This window comes from Accipiter gentilis, chromosome 6 (assembly GCF_929443795.1).
Source record: "Accipiter gentilis chromosome 6, bAccGen1.1, whole genome shotgun sequence".
NCBI lineage: Eukaryota > Metazoa > Chordata > Aves > Accipitriformes > Accipitridae > Astur > Astur gentilis.
The window spans coordinates 44,985,790-45,007,092 of NC_064885.1; the positions used below are offsets into that span (position 1 = coordinate 44,985,790).

Below are 21,303 nucleotides of genomic sequence, written 5' to 3' on the forward strand. Positions count from 1 at the left end.
TTGTTTTAATAGCCCAACTCCACATATGTTAGACCTGTGTCAAACAAGAGGGAAGGATATATGGGACATGCAGGCAGAGCAAAACATTGGGGCTTTACAGCTACCAGAACAAAGGAAGTTGCTTCTCTGTAACAAGCCTAAATCGCTTTGGCCTTTTTTAAGGTAGAAAGCTTCTATTGGAACCAGCATAATCCCTGCTAGTAAATTAAATCATTGATTTTGGCTGTAGCAGGAATGCTACATAGATAAGTTAAACTATTTTTTAATTTTTAATATATTTTATTTGCAATGTAGATGATCTCTTCTGACTGACTTCTACAGGTTTAAGTAATATTACAGCTTCAGTGAAAATGGATTTGATAAAGTCAATGTCAGCTAATTAGGCCTTTAGATGGTTATGGGATCATGGAGTCATTGTTTTATTTGTCCTAGATTCTCAACAAACCAAACTGCATTCATAAGAAAGTCAGTCATAAACATTGTGACAGTTTATTACGACTGAAGAAACAGGATGTTTTCTGCCCAGAAGAAAGACAAGCATCAGTACGTACATGCACAAGTACCTGAGATGCTTACCAAAATCCTAGAAGAAAAAAGAATTTTCAGCTGGATTTTTGGCCTAGCAATATTTCAAATACTTGTCTACTAACCAAGTACAACAAGAGAAGAAAAATACAAAAAAACCAGCAAGCAAGTGGCAGTCCATATCTTCCACTCCCCTTAGGAACATTTCCATTTCTCTATGATTATGGTGGGTGTTTTTTTTTTGGTGAATTGCTAAATGAAAACACTTTCAGTGTTACACTTGCATGGGTATTTGATTAAGATGACAGAGCAGCTGACTGGTTTTGCTAGCTGGAATTCAAGGGAATGTCTATGTTGCAAAATGAAGTAAGTGGGGCCCAATTCCACTTGGAAGAGTAAGGCACTTACTTTTACGCATACAGTTAGACACGTGCCTGAACTTAAGCTCCTCCCCCTAGGTCAGTGATCCAACTAACACACACAGAATTAAGACCCGCTCCCTGCTTTACTTTCAGTAAACATTGTATGTCCAATTGTACTGTAGTCTGTATTTTCTAGCTGTTTTGGCCCTAAGTTCACCCTCACTGAGAAGATGAGTGATTCTGCCTAACAGTTGAATAGCTATGTTTTTACCTGTCCAACCACCATTCAGTTCTACCTGGCAGGAATTCTGGTTTGCTGACCTTTGTCAGAGTGTAATAGTGTTAGCTTCAAACAGATGCTTTGCCTCAGACAATAGCTGTCATAAGGTTTCAACTGAGAAATAAGGTGATTTACGTGAGGGGAGTCCCACAGTACCTTAAATGTAGTTCTATGGTTTGTTTCATTTACTTTTTTATTCCAGCACATTCTTTGTATTTGAGCGCATAGTAGACTTTCATTGGTTTAGGCCAGCAGCTTCCTCTGGCTGCAGTGAAGAAGATGTGGCAGGAAAAATGCTGCAGTTCCATCCTCCGGTAGAAGACTGAGGAAATCCCTTAGTTCCAGTTCCATTGCAACAACTGATAAAGCTTCTGCTCAGAGCAGGGGAGAAAATCTTGTTTAGGTATTTTGGTTTTAGAACAAAGAAATAAAAAAACATTAACAATGTAATTACTAATTGAAGTCATCAAATTATATTGCAAGAGGAATGAAATTTAAGACACACCCATTTGGAAGCAAATACAACTATAGGAAATCTCGAAAGTAAACTGAAATTATGTCTTAGATTAAAACCATACCTCTATCTTGACTCATCAGGTCTACCTGTGGCACTAATGCTTATGGAATTCTGATCTATTACTTCACACATTTTGTATCGAATGCAAAGGAAGCCCTAAAAATCTATACCAGTACCCTAACTCAGCACTATCTGTAAAATGGGATGTTATGCAAGCAGCTTCCCAGACCAAGCTGTTAAACATTATGTTCTTAAGTGATTACAGCACAGTTACTACGTGAAAACAATGCTTCAAAAGAAAAACTGCTAGCGCTAGAAACTAAAACTTTATGATAGAGCATGGCAACCTGTACTGCACAATGCTGCTGTTCTGCCCTCAGGCATTAGTTACATCGGCATTTTTAAAAAAATATACTTTTTTTTTTTATTAAATCTTCTTATTCTGTCAAAACAAACACACTGGCCCCTCAGCTATACACAATATTATTGACTTTCTGCAAACAGGTAACAATAGGACTACATCAGCTACTAGGATGGGTTTCTCTACTTCTAGTACTAACCCACTGTGTTTTTTCAGTCTATGACCTAATCATCAAGACACACTTAAACACCCGCTGGGTTATCAACAGTAGCCTGTTAGCTGTCATTGCTTAGAACCATACAGTAACTTAGCCTAGAAAAAAACCCCTATTACTATTAGTTCTATTTAGTAAGCTTTTTTTAATGGTGTCTATTCTTGACCTATATAGAAACAAACCGTATGATTCCAACCATTTAACTATTTTCAGTACAAAATGAATGCCATGATTTTTATATGAGGCAACACACTGTATGGTGCAGAATCCTGTGCTAATGACTAGAAAGCCTGCCGAGCTGTATTAGTTTTAACTGTAGAAAAAGTTATCATATCAGTAGTCCTTAGCCTGAACAGTATGTAGAATGTCAGATGACGTGCAAAGGCTTCTGGAGCTGAGTTGCAATCAATTGATTTACCTTTCAGCGATGAAATAAGACCAGGGCAGTCATTTCCAGTAAGTCTGGTTCTCTTGCAAAGTTCAGGAAGCAGCTTGTTCCACCATATCACCTAATCCACAGAAACCCACAGCAAAAGTATAAATTAACAAGTACTGCAATTAAGAATATGAAAGACCTGCTAAAAATACACCAAAGTAAGGTCAGAGGTGTACGAATACAGGTAAGTTATGATGAACTCAGTAATTTCATATAATGCTTTGAAATGCAGTGGGTTTACATGTGTTGTATTTTTCAATTTTCAGTGAGACCTTTTTCTACTTGAAAATTTTTACACAGGGCACCCTAGTGCCTCTATAGATAAAAGTTTGTAAGAGAAAAAATTAACATAATTAGCAAGACTAATGCAGTCAGAAAATTAAGGTTTTTCCCTCCAAACAGCTTCCCTGCAAAGTGGTGAATAGCATTACTGTAAGAACACTGCTCTGTCTCCTGACCTAATCTGTCTACTTCCAACAGCTATAGTAGTGAATTATGTTTTGTCTACAATTTTGTTGGCAAGAACAGAGAAAGGGGAAGGGATTTCTTTCCTTCTTTTTTAAACGTGGTAACTTTCCTTCCACCTGTGTTCAGATTCAATACTGCAACCTCACATTCAACTCTATAACTAATGCGGTAACAATCAATGAAACTATTTTCAGATCTGAATAAAAAGCACAAATCTTGTTTTGAACAGAGTTCTAGTATGTCCATCTGGTAGAGGATCACCTTTGCTGACTCTGGCCAGCAAAACCGTGTAAAATTATTTGAGTGGTTTTGCTGGGCAATGGAAGTAAACTCCTGTACTCCTGGAACACTGGAATAAAATCAGTTCCAAAATTAAAACTGTATAGAGGCCTAAGGGGAAAATGGGACATAAAGAACGTAATCCTTCCATTAGTGCACTAGTACCATTCTGATGTTGTAAGGTCAGAAGATGTCACTAGAACACAGGAAGAACATATTTAAGTGTGATTTTATTTGAAGGATCATGTTCTCCTACCAGTTAGCTTATCACTAAAACTTCACATTACACAACACTGTCAAACAACTTAGAACACTGATTAGTGAGAAACTAGGTAGTTTTTCATTTACAGTGGAAAAAGAACATATTACTCTTCCTTTTCTGAGGCACTTTGCCATCTGAAAAGACTATGCTTTAAATTTACTAGAATTAATACAGGAAGTCACAGAAGAAATTGGGGAAAAAATATTCCCTTAAAATTAGTGGGAGCTGAGTTATTGAATTTAAATGCCAAGCAAGAGGTTCAAAGCAAGCTAAGCAATTTATGTTGTCTGAAAGCTGGGCTACCTGATCCGTCCAGAGTCCACCTGTGCACAATAGCATTTTAGTAGAAAAAAATAAAACAACCAAAAAGTACTAAACAATTTCAACACAAGTAGCTCACCCGATTGTCATCTTTCAGCTCATGCTGAGCATATAATACAGCTGCATCGGGACACCTTTTGAGAAGCTGGTCAATGGCTTCCTCATACTTGCCTAGGCGGGTATTGCAGAGAACATGGATGGTGAGGCCGACATTGCCAGCTTCTGTCAGAGGCTCCAAGACAGGCAGAGCTGAAGCTATATTGATTGACTGACTACATAAAAGAGACTGAAGATAAAAAGTATTGTTTGGATTTAAGACAAACTTCACAAAAAAATGCTAGCCATAACCTTAGAACAGAAGCCCTTACTTATTGGAATGATTTTGAAATACTTTCTTTAATAAATGTTACTGAAAACTGAGAAAGCAAGTTTAGAGTGGACTGCAAATGTAAATATCATTGTTATGACAGATCTCTTTCAGTACTTTTTTCTTCCATTATTTCAATGGGCCTTTTAGTTCAACTTGGTTAACCTGGGGGGAAAGGAGGAGGGTAGTCTGCTAGAGAAAGTTGTTCATGCATACAAGAACATTTGAAGAATAGATCCAAGCTGTATAAACAGTAAGATTTAAGGGTTTCATACCTGTAGTTTTGAGATATCATCACCGTAATCTTTATCAGATGGAGATCCCACTGACATTATGGAAGTTACCCATGGGAAAATCAACCCAAAATGATTACATGAGTTTATCTATACAAGAAAGAATCAAGTTGCAATAAAAGGAATATTTCTGTTAGTGACAGTTCTATGTGAAACCCACCACAAGTGAAGAAAATTTTACTCTCAAATAGCCTAATTTAAAATAGCAGCTGCTCCTTCTTCTTGTTCATACAATATAGTAAGAAATAAAGTGGAAACTTCTATTTAATTCTCTATTTCAGATTTCCCATTCAGAATCCTTTAAAATTAATCATTCGCACATTTTTCTCATTTAGTCAGCTTTGTAAAATTGCAAACACTCCACCTGACAAACTCTCATTGTTTCATTTTAGCCCTTATTTCTATCCAGAGCTGAGATTCCTGTTGGAAGTATATTTGCAAATGTCCCCAAAAAGTAGGACTGCCCAGAACCAGCAATACCTATTTGGTAACTGCACACTACCTTATTTGCTTTCAGTCTTGTTTCTTTGAAGAGATAAACTGTCCAGAATTAAAATATTAAGGATAGTATTTGGATAGATTTTGGAGGGACAATGCAGTCATAAAAATTCCTCTGAGTGGTATACTTACCAGATCCTCTGTTGTTTTCAGTGGCTTAGTCTCAGGAGGCTGCTGCTTTAATATTCGCCAAACATACTGAGAAGTAACCCTCAATAAAAGCTCCTGAATTATTTCTTCCTGAGAGCACACTACAAGGAGAGCTTCCCAGAAATCCACCAAGAGCTGAGGAATAGCATTTTCACTGTTACTACACAAGAGCTAATAACAAAAACATTAGAAGACAGCAAGTTAGCACAGACTATGGTACTTACTAGTGGCAGAAGTTAGAAGAGACAGGAGAAACAGTTTTTCACTTTTACTTGAAGCAGAATATTGGTTCCTTTTTTGTCTTGATGTATTTCTAATGGGTGTGATTCTACATGATGCTAGGCAAAGTAAAAAGTTCATGGAATGATCTTCTGGTAATCAATTCTAAACAATAGATTTGATTTCTTCTTCAAGATATACTCCACTGCCAGAGATGTCAGCACACTGACAGCAAGTATTTACAGACTGCTAATTCGGAGGATTTTTATATATGTCAGTAGCCAGGCAGACATCTTTGAAAGAATCTAAAGGCCATGATAAGAGATGCTGTGTAGCTCAGTTAGGTATAATGGTAGGACCACAAGCAAGATGCTTTAAGGTCTGGTGTGTCAGCAAAAAAGGACTTTTACTTGGTTTCCAACTGGCTTTAAACAACAACACTTATTCTAATTTGAGTTTCATTACTTGGTATTTCTGGTACAGGTCTTTCACAATAACAGACATAAGACTGCAGCATACCTACATTGAAGAATATATGGTTTCAATCCAATGTTATTCATTGTAGAGAAAAGAAAAAAGGTTTGTCTATTCCCAATCTAAACAAGGAAAATTTCAGTGACACCAGAAAAACTATTCTATTTATCTTTCTTTTCATGAACTGCAGAGACCCACTCTTCTTTCAGGAGTTTATACAGAATATCAGAACATTACATACCTTCATATTTAAGTCTGATTCTTTAGAATTACATTTCAACCCTAATGAGTTCTTCAGAAGGAGCTTATGGAAGTGATTTATCTAAATTCTGTTAAATTTCAGTAGCCTTAGGAAGCCACTGAAAGATCCCTGAGATCAGGGTATTCTCCATTCAAATGACAGGGTTAAAACAAAGAACTTAATGGATTATTTTTTTTTAATTTTTTTTTTTTTTTTGCTTGATTTAACCAGTATTGCTTTCCAGAAGGTCCAGTTTCTGACTCTGTAGTCACCTATCATGACTGGAATATATCCAACCCTCATCTTCCTCTTTATGAAGAAATACTGAAATGTGAGTGAAGGAGCAAATGAGGCTGCTTTGCTTACCCATAACAACATCACTATGAGAAAAACAGAAGCAAAAAATGATCATATGCCAACCTTGAAAAACGTATCTGCTTCTTCCAGTTCAATTTTACTGTTCTCATGTAAAGCGACAGTGGCAGCCACCAGTAAACCAGGCTGCATCTCCTTCAGGTGAACAGCAAACTCAGTTGGCAGAACCATTCCTTCCTTACGCTGTCTCAAGAGTTTTGGTTGTCCAATGAAGCCACAGGCCAGTATTGTCTACAAATAAATCAGGTAAAGAATTCAACCCACATACGATTCAACTCAGCAAACTCAGTATTTCCTCATGCAGCGAAGTTTAGACTGATGAAATGACGAAGAGTCAAGGGAAAGAAATAAATTCTTTCTACAATTTATAGAATAGCTCTCCGGAGACTGAGCTCCAAATGGTGTGCTGGAGCAGTGACTCCTGAGCAGTAGGCCATTTGCCTGAACACTGAAAGTAACGTGCTTCTGAAATCTGGAGTTACTGTGCAGATAACAAAGGTAGATTTCACTGTGAAATCCAAGACATGCAATACACATGGCGTTTTGAAAAATCACTGGCTGAAATTTCAATAGACTACTTTGCTAAATTTCAGTAGACCACTTTGCTAAAGTATGATTTTTATTTTGAAAATACCCCTGAAACAATGATCAAAATCTGCTGCACTATGTGTAACAGTAAGTTGTTTCCGGATATCTGAGTGCTTTTGAAGGTAAGCATGACAAGGTACCATTTCCACTGTAAAGACAGTGGGGAAATGATGCCTAAGCAGATTAAATGAATTACACAGGAAATATAAGGCAGACCTAAGAGGAAAATACAGATTCCACCCCACTATGCATATAAACTGTCTTTCCTTTCTTTATCTTTCTGAAAGTGTTATTTTTTCTACGTTGCAACAAAATGCTTTTTAAATGTGAGGTGCAATAGAACATTTTTTTAATAGGTCAGATTAAAAAGGAAAAAAAAACCAACCCAAAACTCAACACCCAAACCCCAGCCACCTTATTCTTTAAATAACATCCATGCTGTAGAATATGTATGTTTGCTCACAACATGGCAACTTCACTTGATCACACTGCAAGTGGTTAGAAAGCAGGTGGTGCTGAGTATCATTGTTGAAACAGCTCTCCACAGTTCCCACCTTGCAATTCAAAACCTGCAAACTTTGAAAGCTCTCTAGGACTTCTCCTACCAAAGCATGATATCCAACTTCAGAACAGCTATCAGTTTATTTTAAAAGTTTTTAGACCTCCAAAATCTCACTCTCAGAAAGAGTCTGTATCTCGAGCTCTGTCACCTTTGAATATTCAACAGTCCTGATTAACCTTAACAAGAAGTAATTTACAGACTGGTCTCTATCTAAAACCACATGTGAAAATCTATGGCAGAGACTGTTTCACTGACATTTTTCCCCCACTGATGTAGAATTCTTACTTTGATATAGCACTGAAGGAGGTTCTGATCTGATCTTAATGAAGGTTAAGTAAGTAAGTGCTTTGATTCTATGTAAGAAAGATGGGAAATTGTATACAGAAACTTCAGTTTGTGTGCACCATGGATATTCTGCTCCAACAGCAATTTTATAAGGGCTATTTGCATACAGATGGTGTTTTCATGGGCATATCACATATTAATTACAGGTGGAGGTGTGTGAAAAAGTTACTATTACAACCCTGCCATACTGCTGAAGAGCACTGGCTCTGCAGAGCTTGTTACACCCCAGTAAACAGCATTTAATTTATCAAAAATTAACAGCTTCAAAACTTTTGCTTATCTGGTAAGGCTTTGCCAAGATAAGACTACCCTAACCTGCAGGGTAAACAGTACAGTCCCAGTATATGCCAGCCCTTGATACTACTGTTATTGCACACGTTCAGTGGAGCCTACACAGTATATCAGGAGAAAGAGGAGTAAAAGTTTCTTTTACTGTAAAATACAACTACAGGCCAAACCTACTCACTTGGGCTTTGCAAAGCATGAATAGCTCATGCTTTCAGCATACTTTACCTCCTTATAGGAGTCCATCTCAAGTTCATACATTGCCAGGTCTCCCATTTTCAGAGCCATGAAAGCCTTAGTAAGTGTCAAGACCACCGATGGCATCATCTTTTCTACTTTCTGAAGATACTTCACAGCTGTCACAGGACATACATTTCTCATGCAGGGGCTGCAGAGGATATGAGGCAGCTGCACAGGGTCAGCAAGATAGAATATCTGGAGAACTTTATTTGCTGATTCCTATTGAAATAAAAGCCATTTGACAGTTTAGACTTTTCCAGATATACAGTCTTCTATGGCATATGAAAGTATTGCAGTTTTGTTTTGGGTTTTTGGTGGTTTTTTTTTTTCATAAAACAGACAAGTACATCTTAGCTATCAAATCACAGTGCCTTTCCTGCCTCTTTCCTCCCTACAGGTAGAAGTAAAGTATCTCTAACCGGCAGTGATTCAACTCGTATTCTGGGGTGCTAGAGAACATCTACCACCACAGTGAATTGGTTTTACCAACCTGTGCAATTTTGTAATGTTCAGAGAAACAGTTTGTTTTGTTACAGAAATGGGAGATGAAAGAAATTTGAGGCAGCTTTCCTCAAGCGCAAGTGTCTCTGTGTGCAAGTGAGAACCAGATCATTAGCAACATGCATCATGATAGCCAAACTCACAATATGTTGCGTGAAAACAGCACAAAGCATCACAGGTGCGGCTTGCTATTTTGTCAACAAAAAAAGGGATAATAAAAACCATGTGAAAAAGAACAACTGTAAAACTAAAGCAGCAGCTCAACATTTTCAAAGGGAATTTAATTAAAATCTGATACACACTTCCTAAAATCAAAACTAAATCAATAGATTAAGAAAAAAAACTTGTTTCTACCTTACTTAATTCTTCATTTAAGTCTTCATTAAGAGAGTGAGTTAAGTAAAATACAAATCCTCTCTCATATGTCTGCATTTCATCACCTTCTGAAACTAGCCTCTTTAAAACTTCAGTCATGGATAAACCTGACATTCTGTAGTATGGCAAAGCAAGGTGGTAATCCTTTGTGTCAAACCTGAAGGCAACAGAGGAAGGAAAAAAAGAACTAAGGGCAACACTTTTGCCATCACTGTTTGTAAGAACTAAAATAATACATCAAACAGTTGCAGACTCACCAGTATCTGCAAATACATAGCTCATATTCAACATAATGTATTCTCTGTTCAATGACAATAAAAACAGCCAAATACTGAAGAGATGACTAGATTAAGCTGTTTTCATAGAATGTAAACATTTATATTATATATGCAATACTAATGTAAAACATCAAAGAATGATGGATTTTCATTTTAAGGTTACATTACTGGAAACAAAAGCTCACTTGTATCACTTTGGCATCTAAAACCATACCTGCTGTAGCAGTCTCCTAAGAAGGCACAACTTTCTCTGAATACTCTTAGAAGTTCTTCTTTCTCATCTGATGTAAGGAAACAAGGGTCCATTATAGCTGCTCTGACCAGTAAGTGAGCCTCACTTAGAAGATGGATGCAACTCTCAGTTTTTACATTTTCGTAAGTTCTACTATAATCTACCTAGAACAGATACAGGATATTCTTAGGCTGCCGGCAAAAATTAAGAATATACAACAACAGTTCTAATGAGGGTAGCAACCACTTGAAATAGGATTGTAGGCTATTCATGAGAAATACATTACATTATATTCAGCAATGGCATGTATCAAAGATTAAATAACAGCACTTATTTTTAGTCACCAAACAACAAAAGCAGGAGTTGGGCAATACCATTTCTCTGTAAAGCTGAATGGTTGAAACAGTGTTTATAATATATAAATTCCAACCAGGTTCTGACTCAGAATTTGTTCTGGATTTGATGCTGTCAGCCTTTCTGGAACTAGAGAAAAGAAAAACAGTTGAGTTGTCAGTGTCCAAATAAACACTATGCAGCCAAAAAAACCCCACTCACTTGATAATTCAAATGCATAAATAGGCATGTTTGCGAGCTAGTAAATGCTTGAGGCTTAAGCTGTGAATTTAAGTCATAATGGCTAATAACAAAACAGTGATAGGCATGTTCATACACCAGGAACATCATCAAATCTACTACATCTTCTCCTTGGCTTAACACCAGGTAGTATCAGATACTTACATTAAAGTTAAGTAATTCAAATTAGCTAAGATGTTTACTTACTTTCTGTAAGGACTTACTGCATGTTTGCCCCTGCAGCTCTAGTAATGTTTTTGCCAAGACATGGTGTAAAAAAAACATTTGAATGCTTTTACTGTAACACATTGGCTAGGTCTGTAATGCCCTAAAGGTTAAAACACTGTAGGAAAACACAGACTCTTTTTGTTCTGGTTTTGGGGGTTTTGGTTTTAACTGTTCTGGGATATTTACATCTTCATTTTCAAATGATGGTGTTAAGTAGACTAGCATTCATTCAACTTACATTCTTTACAGAAGGCAAAAAGCATATCTTCCTCAAATGCCAACTATAACCTTTGAAACAACAAAATTGGCAGAAGAAACTGTACTTTATGCATAGAAAACTATAGTATTTTGCATTACCATTCGCCTTGATGGGCTTATCCTCATCTCCTCCTGAATAATGTCTGTTCCAGGCTTTAAGAAATACTGGTTCAAATAACTCTTCAATCAACTATATCTGTCCCACTTTTGTTAATGAACTTGAACTGACTTTAATAATGTGGTATCTGAATAGCTGTTCTAGAATAGCTCTTTAGCGGTTTTGTGAAAAGACCTCAGAAAAGAATGGGAATAGCAGTTCTCGCGGAAATAGATAAAAAGTCACAAATGCCTCTAGCTACATATATGCTACAAAGCATCTTGGGCCAAAGTCCAATCCTTCTTTTGTCATGGATTACTATAGTGATGTTCACAACTTTCCTTGGAAAGAACCCTTAGCCAAATATAAGACATTTTCATTTTGTGCTACAACACATTTTGTTAGCCTCTAGCTTCAGTACTCCTACATATTTTTGTTTCTCAAGATAAATACTTTTTCTTCTCAGCAGATACGTTCTTAGTAACGTGATTTTAACACTACTTAAGAAAGTTAAGTTTTTTACAATCTTGAGTAACTTAATTTTGTTGACTTCAAGCATTTGTGACCCTACCCTCTTCTCTTCTATGTCAGTTAATACAGTAGAATTGAAAAAAAAAAAAAAAAAGCTTGACTTCTGCTCTTATGCACCAACTAGGGAATTATTCCCAAACAGTTTTTCCACAGAGGAACCCCTCTTCAACTCCAACATCCACAAATTCAGCACTGTACACAGAGCTATAAATACCATCTCCCCAAAAGACACAAATCCTTACAGCATCCTTCTTGTAGGCTTTCTTCTTTCAGTAATATCTTCCATGTCTGCCTTAGTCAAAAGAATTATATGGTTTCTGAAATGACAGATAGCTTTTGGTCCTATAAAAAGCTGCATTCTTAATGTGCAGACATCCAGTGCAACAGGTGGACAAGCCTATAAAGGAAAGTGATTGTTTTGTAATTTCAGTTAGTATGTACTTTGAGTCTTTAAATTAAAAAAAAGAAAAGAAAAAAAGGTAACCTTTGTCCAATGATCTGACACTAAAAATATTCACTGGCTTTCCTAACTTTGAGAGCTTCACTTAAGCAAGAATAAAAATATTCATAAAACTATGACATAAATTATATAACAATGGGGAAAAAAATAATTTCATTCTTCAAAGCAACTACACAGTTTTAGATGTGTGTCTCAAAACAACTGAGCCTGAGGGAGATGCCTAACATGGAAAACTCAATCCCAAATAGTTTGAATTTGGCCAAGTTGTAGAAGATTGCCTGGCACGGTTATAGAAGTCTTGATTTCAGTTGCTTATAAAAAGCAATTACAGATAGAAGTATTTGCCTGCCTATTGGTACATTACATACCCAGTATTACATCCCTGATTTGTTCAATATGCACCTTTCAGGTAAAACTTACCGTATCATCTATACTAGACTAAAAATGGAAAAATTCAACCTAATTTGCCCATAAATATTCTAAATTTACAGCTTTAAGAAAATAAAATACCATATTTACAAATTAGCATACAGAGTGAAGCAAGGCAACACAGAATCATATGTACACTCAACTTTTTGAAGAAAACCTCAAACTTTCTTGTAAAGAGGCAGAGGGCTGCAGTGGTGACCAGGAGGCTTTAATCTGCCCTGGGCTAGTCAGAGCCAGGACCAGCACCAGCCAGCTCTGAAACTGATGTAAAAAAAACAGCAGGAAAAATAATAATAATAACCATCACCATCACCATCATCACACTTCAAGCTCCACACTGGGGCAGAGACACCCCAGAGGGACTGCAGCCCATGGAGGACCCGTACCAGGGCAGGGACACCCCTGCGTGAACGTGGCCCATGGAGGACCTGTACCAGGGCAGGGACACCCCAGAGGGACTGCAGCCCATGGAGGACCCATGCCAGAGTGGGTCTGCTGCCTGTGGAGGGCAAGCTGCAGTATGGACACCCATGAGGGACTGCAGCCTGCAGACTACCATTGTGGGCACACCTCCCCAAACCTCCTGCTGAGGCAGGAGGCAGCCTGTTGCCTGACTGGAGGAATTGTGATGGACTGAATGTAACCCACCATGAAAACACAGAAAGCTGAGAATGGAGAGGGGACAGGAGAGACTGTGTCACATGTTTGTATTCTTTATCTCAATACCTCTACGGAGAGCAGAGAATACGTGTTTGGCTCTTGAAAATTTTGTACTACTTCCACTGTCCTATGGTTTCTTTATGTCTGCTGTCTACATGCTCAAAAGAAATCCTTAAATGCTAACTTAAAATACCTTTCAGTCTATTTTTCCTGGTATTTTTATTAACCTATATCCCAAATTTTACAATTCAATAGATTTTTACTGGTAAGCAATTTAAGGAAGGGGAAAAGTCTAGACCATCAAGGATCAAAAGCCCTCCTAAAAAAACATGCATGAAGTATCTGGTAGCAGACTTTCTCAAGTGTCTACATTCCTCTTACAAAATTTTTTCAAGGACACCTCAGAGACACAAACATCATCAGTTGCAATAAGGGAAAACTCTGCACCCTTCATTTAGATTTATACAGGAAAGCACGGAATTTAGTTTAAAATGTAAGTGATTTTATAGCTTCTGATGTTTTTGAAAACATTCTACTAATGGTCTAGAATCTTAAACCACAGTAATAGATTGTTTCATTGAGACATTTGTAGACCATTAAAATACAATATGCCATAGACTGAAGTAAAATACTAATTTTGGATGTTATACTAATGGTTCAGCCAATAGAAACTAACAGGATTTCAGAAGGAAACATAAGGAGACTAAGTGCCACACTACCATCCCCATTCTTTTAGCAAGATAATGAGAGGTGCACCTTCACGGTCGTATCTATATATGGATCCTCATCACGAGCTGCTGCTGCACTGCACCGCACTGTGAAACACTGCAGATTCTCACTAGAGGGAAAGAAGAAACCACAATGATGATGGAAAAAAACAAAGACTTGCAAAAATCAAGTAGCCAAGAATACAGAGAACCAGATCTTTTTCCTTCGTAGAAATGGGCCTTGAAGCCTAAGCAGGAGGGCATGCTGCACTATCACATGAGCCTACCCAGAGAGTTCCAGGAGGCTATGAAGAACATATCGGGGGCGAGGGGGAAGGCAGCAGCATAGAGAAATGTAGTAATACTACCAGCAAAATCATAAACGTAGTACCTTGTAATGACGTGCAGGAACTGTGGAGTGAGAACTGCCTGCTCTGACTTCTCTGAATACTGGTAAGTAGAAATGAGTTCTACTAACTTCCCAACAGAGTAGAGATATCCAACATGAGGTAAAGAGAAAAAGCAAAAGAGACTCAGTAGTTCTTTCTTGTTCTCAGTTTCCTCATGAGCTGTCACAGAACCTCCTAGATGTAACAATAAGAAAGGCATTTTATATACCTCGTAAATCAAAACCTGGCAATTCCTATGCAAGCCTGATACCTAAAAGACAATATCAAACCTGCCCAGGTTGCAGACTGGTTTTGTTAGCTTGTGAAGAGAAAAAGAATTATATTAAGATAAGTGTACAGGTTGGATCAGTGCACAGATCAAAAATATATATGTCCTGTCATCTCATTTGGAGGTATTTTTAACAAAAGTGCAGATGTACCAGCGAGTGAAGAAATTCTACAGATATAACAGTATCTGAGAGTCCTGGCAGATTCATCGCAACTAAGCATCCATGAATTGAATGATCAGCCCGATCTTAGACAACTACTTGTGAGCTGGGATGAACTCTCATCCAGAGCTACAGCTGCAGTGCACCAAAATACAGGCCCTCACTTAAGGTAAAGAAAGGCTGGGAGTGGCAGAATTCATTTATAAAGCCACTTTGGCACGTCAAGGCTGTGTTCAGATTCTACAGACCCTCTTGTCAAAGACCGTAAAGGCTGTGTTCAGATTCTACAGACCCTCTTGTCAAAGACTGTAAATCACAAAAGAACATAAGACACCTGACTTACAATGGCAAGTAGCTTATTCTCGAGTCAGCTGCAACTTAAATGAGGCTTTGCTCCTTAGCAGACAGACAACCACAAACTGGGTGAGCAGTCAGTAAAGCTGATCGATAACATACAACATTAAGATTTTCCATGGGTCTGTTGGGGCTTGAGCTAGTGTGTGTTAGTGAACCCCTAAAATTGGCATTCATCCCTTGCAGTTTTAATTAAAGCCTGGCAGAAATGTAACCTGTATCTTAATGATTACTAAGGTTTACTACTCTGATTTCCACTGTTGACTAATGAAAGGCAGCCTAGTATCTTGTAACACTGAGGATAATTTTATTAACGCAGTGTAAAGAGTAACTGTTTTGTGATGTAAAATTTATCAGTAGAGAACTGATAAAAGCTCATTTAATCTTCCTCTTCTGGTGTGGTGAATTGATATTTTAGTTCAAGGTTTATGCAGAACTTAGAGAAACTTAAAAGACTTTTTTGTCAAAAGAAGCTCAGTTTACATCATTGAAAAGGGAGGAAAGACCTGAATTTAAAAACAAATCATACAGAAACAGTATACCAAACAGAATATACAAAGAAGCTCCTTCCTTTCCCAGGTCTCCTGGGACACAGGCCATAATGCATCCAAGCATATCCATATACCTGTCTGATATACAGGAAGCAGTTGAAGAGAGTGCAACTTTGTCTCCTCACAAAACCCAAAAGGCGACTGGTCTGGTGTAAAACGCCTAGAGAAAAAAAATCCAAAACACCATGGAACCTTAGTAAGAAATTATTATGAGCTACTTTGGACAAGTAAACAGCACTAGCTGTAACAGGCATAACTGACATTTTAATACTCAACAACAACATGCACTTCCACTACTAATGTAATTCGCACGGCAATCAATGCCAAGAAACATGTGGCACAGCTAGAGACAACTATTCTTGTAAACAAAATCCTATTTCTTTGCTTGTCTACAAGACACGTGTCAAAGTTTGGGATCACTGGAAGACATGTTGCAATTGGTTTGAACCTCAATTGAACCTTTCATTTTCCTCTCTTTTTATTCAGCTGAGCTATATGTAACAGGGTGCCATCTCCAGTCCTACTGTGTCATCCTTTTTCCTGCTTTGCTTTGGAATTTACTACTGGACTGTAGCATCAATTCTTCCTCAGTTTTGGATAAAAGTTTAATGGCTTTGATCACTAACACTATAAAAAGTATAGTTTCTTAGTGCTTGAGATACTTGCTAAACCCCCTTTGCTAGCTGGAGAAAAGGAGAATGCGGGGTTTTTTAGAGGTACTCAAATCAGTATCACTTCAGCTGGATCTGATGAAAGCTGCAGAATAAACAGAAGGCAGTACCTTGATTATGGTCACACAGACAGGACTGCTGATCAGTCTCACGTGTAATCCTTTAAAATAGGCTTCTCTAAACAGTAACAAGATTTGACACAAGTCACTTCGGAATAAGGTGTGTAAAACTTGGTTTTGCCAGTTCCGCATAAAAGTATAAAAACTGTGGGTGGTCAGAGACTGCAACAGGTTGCCCAGAGATGCTGTGGAGTCTCTATCTGTGGAGATACTCAAAACCTGACTAGACAGGGTCCTGGAAAATCTGTTCTAGCTGACCGTGCTTGAGAAGAGAGGGGGTGGGGTATTGGACTACATGGTCTCACAAGGTCCCTTCCAACCTAAATGATTTTGTAATTCTGTATTCCTTAAGAAAGGACCATTCCTTCTGATGCATCACAAAAGAAGCTGCCATGCATGGTCTTCACAGCGTACAAGGATGTATTATGAAAGCAGACGTTAAACATCACTAGATCTGCAAAGCCACCAAAGTTCTATTCTATTTCAATTGTAACGACAAGTCACGTTCCCCAAATAAAATGAAATTTAGGATTTGCAAGGCCAAAAGTTGTCCAATTGAGATGAGCAGGTTCACGGTGTGCTGAGTTAAGAACTGGCTGGACAGTAGAGCTCACAGGGTTGTAGTGAATGGGGCTACATCTGGCTGGTGACTGGTCACCAGCAGTGTTCCTCAGGGTTCAATCCTGGGGCCAGTGCTGGTCAATATTTTGATCAATCATCTGGATGCAGGGGTTGAATGCACCATTAGCAACTTCACTGACAATACCAAACTGGGAGGTGCTGTTGACTCTCTTGAGGGACAAGAGGCTTTGCAGAGGGATCTAGATAGGCTGGAGCATTGGGCAATCATCAATGGCATGAAATGGAACAAATCCAAGTGCCGGATTCTGCACCTAGGACGGAGTAATGCCAGGCACAAGTATAAACTGGGAGAGGAGTTGCTGGAGAGCAGCCCTGCAGAAAAGGACCTGGGGGTGCTGGTCAGCAGCAGGCTCAATAGGAGGCTCATCAGGACAGGTTCAGACTTGACATCAGGAAACTTTTCTTTACCAAGAGGGCGGTTAAGCCCTGGAACAGGCTTCCTAGAGAGGTGGTCAACGCCCCAAGCCTGTCAGTGTTTAAGAGGCATTTGGACAATGCCCTTAATAATATGCTTTAACATTGGGTCCGCCCTGAAGTGGTCAGGCAGCTGGACAAGACGATCATTGCAGGTCCTTTCCAATTTTAACAAAATAGAAATATTCTGTTCTATTCAAAAACAGGCTTTCTTTGGTATCACATTGTTTCCTCAGTGCAAAAAAAAACACCCCAAAAAAACCCTTATAAAAACCCCAGAAGTCAAAATATCAAGGTGGATTTTTGTTTCAACGAGACGTGAGCCACAGCTCATTATGTGTAGTAAATTAACCCATAAAGGGGAAAATGCATTTGTAATACCTGAAAAGCAGATACCGCACTTGGAAGCGCTTTGTGTCTTCTGTAGGTAACTCTGTGGATTCCAGTGTTATGGGTATCTCACATAGCTTACTTTCTTCCCCAAGCAGTTCCACTGGCTTCTGACATACGATGAACTCATCTAATTCAAGCTGCAAAGTATGTGTTGAAGTGCCTTCATCTTTTTTTACACCTTAACAATGAAAATGCCATATTAATTGTTCAAACCATTCCATTTAGCAGTAAGAAAATGATATGACAGACTATCCATTAAATACTCCAATTACAGCTACTTAGCTAGCATTGGCTTCCTCAAACCATGAGATTTTGAAAACAGCTATGCTAGAAGATGAGAACAATCCTTCATTTAAGCCTCAACAGTCTGAATACCTAAAAGTCAAGACTTCTGAAAGAAGAGGTAAACTGTTCATTATAAGGCCAGTCCAAGGCAACCTGTGCTGCAAATGGCTGGCTGTCAAAAAATGTTGTCATTTGGCTGGAAAGGTTTTAAGAAGGAAAAGGCAGCTATGTTAGAGTGTTGTGTTATCTTAAACTCACTTAAGTTCTGGAAAGCAAATCCTAACAGCACTCAGAAAGTAATTTTGACTTTTCTATTTAGTTTTTAGTAATAAAAACAACTGGGGGCAGGATGCTATTATCTGAGCTAAGATCTGTCTTCACTCAGTGACGAACATTCCAGTTTATATTCTTCCTATCTGACTAGTCTTATATACCTTTCAATTTTTTCTAGGTGGAGTTTCCATTTCTGAAAGACCATCCTTTTCTGCTTTAAGTTTCTTCAAACACAAGTGAAGCATTTTCCTAAGGTTTGTTGGTGTTCATCTGACACTTTTGGAAAGGTGGGAATTGATTACATATGGATCAATTTCTTGCAATACACAGGAACGAAACCTACTGAGTACAATCTATTTCTGGGATTTCTAGGATTCTAAGGCAAGCCCCTGAATAAGAGGGGACTGAAGGACTGAAAAAGGAGAACTTGCTGACACCTTGTTTATGCAGGTTCTGAGCCAACTAAGAGTTACAAAAGAGCATACACATTGTCACAGAAGCATTCTTAAACGTGTAAGCCAATATGCATGGTCCATTTCAAGGTTCATGAGATGCTTCTTCCATTTGGCCTCCCACTTGTCCCTTAGAAGAGACACAGTTATCTGAGCAGTGAGACTGATAGAATAGTATTTCTGAACACAGCACACTGAACTACTACCACTTCGATTTGGCCCATGCTGGCATCCCAAAACAAGGACCTGATTCTATGTCTTTAGAGGTTGCACTATCCTGAAAGTGTCTGCAGAATGATGGCATTATTTGTTTTAAGTGTGACCTCCAACTGCAGGTGGTACAACTTTTCATGCACTCGAATATTCACTGACAGTCCTAACTTGATTGGGAAATATTTACTGAAGGGCAATAACCTTGTTTAAGCCTAATTCAAGAATAACAGGAACCAGTCAGCAGATTCTTGGAAATAAAAAAAAAAATTAATTTCTGTACTTACCCCCATCCACAGGCTTTTCTAGTGTACTAACTCTATGTGCACATTGCTCTGTCCTGTCTGCACTTTGCTGGACCACTTCCAGTTTCAGGATCAGAACATCCAGCTCTGTTGTTATGGCTATATGTCTGGCACAAAATGCAACTTCAGCAGGAATGAGGTTATCAATGTGTAAAATTAAGGAGCGTTCAAAGTCTAACACAGTCAAATTCTGGTTTATGACCAGATATTTCAAGCAGAACATGACTACTTTATTTTTGCAGCCCACAAGAAGATCTCCATTTACAGGACAACACGAAATGCACAGTGGAGGATCCGAAAGTGGCATTTCCACAATTGACATCTGTTCTTTTAAGGTTTCACTGTATGACTCTTCCATCTTGTGACCAACCATACGAACACAAACACGAGAACTCCCTGCAGACATGCATCTCCAGTTCATATAGGCTCTTAGGAAAGTTGCTTTGCTTTTTTCTTCAATTGTCACCAGATAGTCTCCTTAAAAGAAAGCAGTGGTCCTGATACATCATTAAAGAATAGATGACAGTTTTTGAGCTCTTTACCTGCTGTAGTAAATTCCAAAGATCATCTTAAATTCTCGACTCCTACAAAAAATTCCCCCAAACGGTTTTCAGCAATTTTTCTCTAATGAAATCGAAAGCTCAAGTTCCTTTGCTGGGTGGAACACACTTCCCATACCATTAAAACGAACAACTTCTAGATCAAGGTCCAGGCTAACGCCTAAGCGAATCGCTTTATGAGCTGCAATTGCAGACAAGGTGTTTCCTCCAACCCCCCCCGCGAGAATATCCATTAACGAGAAAATGTTTTGTTCTCTGAAGACCAGGGAAAGACTCAGGAAGAGCAGTGGCATCGGCTGGGGAGACCACCCGCCCCGTGCTCCGAAGCCAAAAAAGCCCAAACAACAAAGGCAGCAGCCCAGGCTGCAGCGGGGCGGAGGAAGGCGGCAGAAGTAGCAACGCGCCGGTCCCCGCACTTCCCGCCGGCCCCAGCGCGTCCAGCCGCCCGCGCGGCTCTCCTCGGACCAGGCCGTGGCTCTCCTCGGACCAGGCCGTGGCTCTCCTCGGACCAGGCCGTGGCTCTCCTCGGACCAGGCCGTGGCTCTCCTCGGACCAGGCCGTGGCTCACGGCCCGCCGCCGCTCCCCGACCCGGCCCGCCCGGCGGAGCCCGGCCGCCTCCGCTGGCCCAGCGCCCTCCCCGGCCCGGCCCGAGCGCCTCGGCCCGGCGTCCTGCCGCCCACCCCGCCCCAGCGCAGAGCGGTGGGGGCCCGCAGGCCTCTCCCCGCACGCGAGCCGGCGCTCCCGGGCCCAGCAGCGAACGAGACTGACCTGCCTGGCTGTGCGCCATGCGCAGCACGGGACCCAGCGTGGCGAAGGAGCCCAGGGGCTCGCAGCGGCCCCGGTCGCGCACCGCGAACACCTCGACCCCGCAGCTGGCCGCCGCGCTGGCCACGAACAGCACATCGCGGCCGCAGCAGAAGTGCGCCGGCTCTTGCTTGCAGGGCACCACCCGCTGCGACCCGAAGGGGTGCAAGTTGTAAAGCTGCACCATGGTCCCCGACGACCTCCGCCACGGCCGCGCAGAGAGCTCCCGCCGGCCCCCGCAGGCCGCTCTCCCCCAGCGCCACTTCCGCGGGGCGGCTCGGGGCCGGCGCCGCCGCCAGCAGCAGCAGCGGCAGCAGCGGCAGGAACGGCGGCGGCGCGGCAGGCTGCAGCCTCCCGGAGGCAAAAAGGAAGGCGTTTTGGGTTCGAAATGCAGCAAGTTTTTCTTCAGAACTCCGTCAACTGCACGCTCCGCAGCTACT

The 21,303-nt window shown here is 39.9% G+C and overlaps 2 protein-coding genes across 4 annotated transcripts in view; one reads left to right on the forward strand and one right to left on the reverse strand.

The window, feature by feature from the left end:
• Positions 1 to 19,438, forward strand: part of CP (ceruloplasmin) — a 39,737-nt gene extending 20,299 nt beyond the window's left edge. The window contains exon 19 of one of the 2 annotated variants that reach the window (XM_049803742.1): positions 18,710 to 19,438. In XM_049803742.1, the coding sequence (XP_049659699.1) occupies positions 18,710 to 18,771 (62 nt within the window). In that variant the 3' untranslated portion in view covers positions 18,772 to 19,438. Of the gene's footprint in view, positions 1 to 2,684; positions 3,392 to 18,709 lie in introns of those variants that run through there. The other variant, XM_049803744.1, reaches the window with a different exon arrangement.
• HPS3 (HPS3 biogenesis of lysosomal organelles complex 2 subunit 1) lies at positions 1,167 to 21,114 on the reverse strand. 2 transcript variants are annotated; one of them, XM_049803748.1, is made up of 17 exons: positions 20,828 to 21,114; positions 19,481 to 19,975; positions 17,962 to 18,151; positions 15,809 to 15,894; positions 14,383 to 14,575; positions 14,041 to 14,122; positions 11,978 to 12,132; positions 10,423 to 10,531; positions 10,031 to 10,212; positions 9,518 to 9,695; positions 8,651 to 8,881; positions 6,688 to 6,873; positions 5,316 to 5,504; positions 4,668 to 4,775; positions 4,105 to 4,311; positions 2,678 to 2,768; positions 1,167 to 1,538 (listed from the first exon to the last, which is right to left on the reverse strand). In XM_049803748.1, the coding sequence occupies exons 1-17, from the start codon at positions 21,048 to 21,050 to the stop codon at positions 1,411 to 1,413; spliced, it is 3,033 nt and encodes a 1,010-aa protein (XP_049659705.1). In that variant the 5' UTR covers positions 21,051 to 21,114; the 3' UTR covers positions 1,167 to 1,410. The 2 variants fall into 2 exon arrangements, with proteins under 2 accessions (XP_049659705.1, XP_049659703.1); XM_049803746.1 differs by having other exon boundaries at positions 1,467 to 2,768.
• Positions 21,115 to 21,303: the final 189 nt, after the last annotated feature.

Excerpts from the sequence above, each read along its gene's own strand:
- HPS3 (XM_049803746.1), bottom strand. The coding sequence starts at position 21,050 with ATGGTGCAGCTTTACAACTTGCACCCCTTCGGGTCGCAGCGGGTGGTG. Across the intron at positions 12,133-14,040 it reads ATATAGATACGACCGTGAAG|GCTTGTCCACCTGTTGCACT; the intron begins GTGCACCTCTCA and ends TTTCCTTTATAG. Across the intron at positions 2,769-4,104 it reads AGCTGAAAGATGACAATCGG|GTGATATGGTGGAACAAGCT; the intron begins GTGAGCTACTTG and ends TCTGTGGATTAG.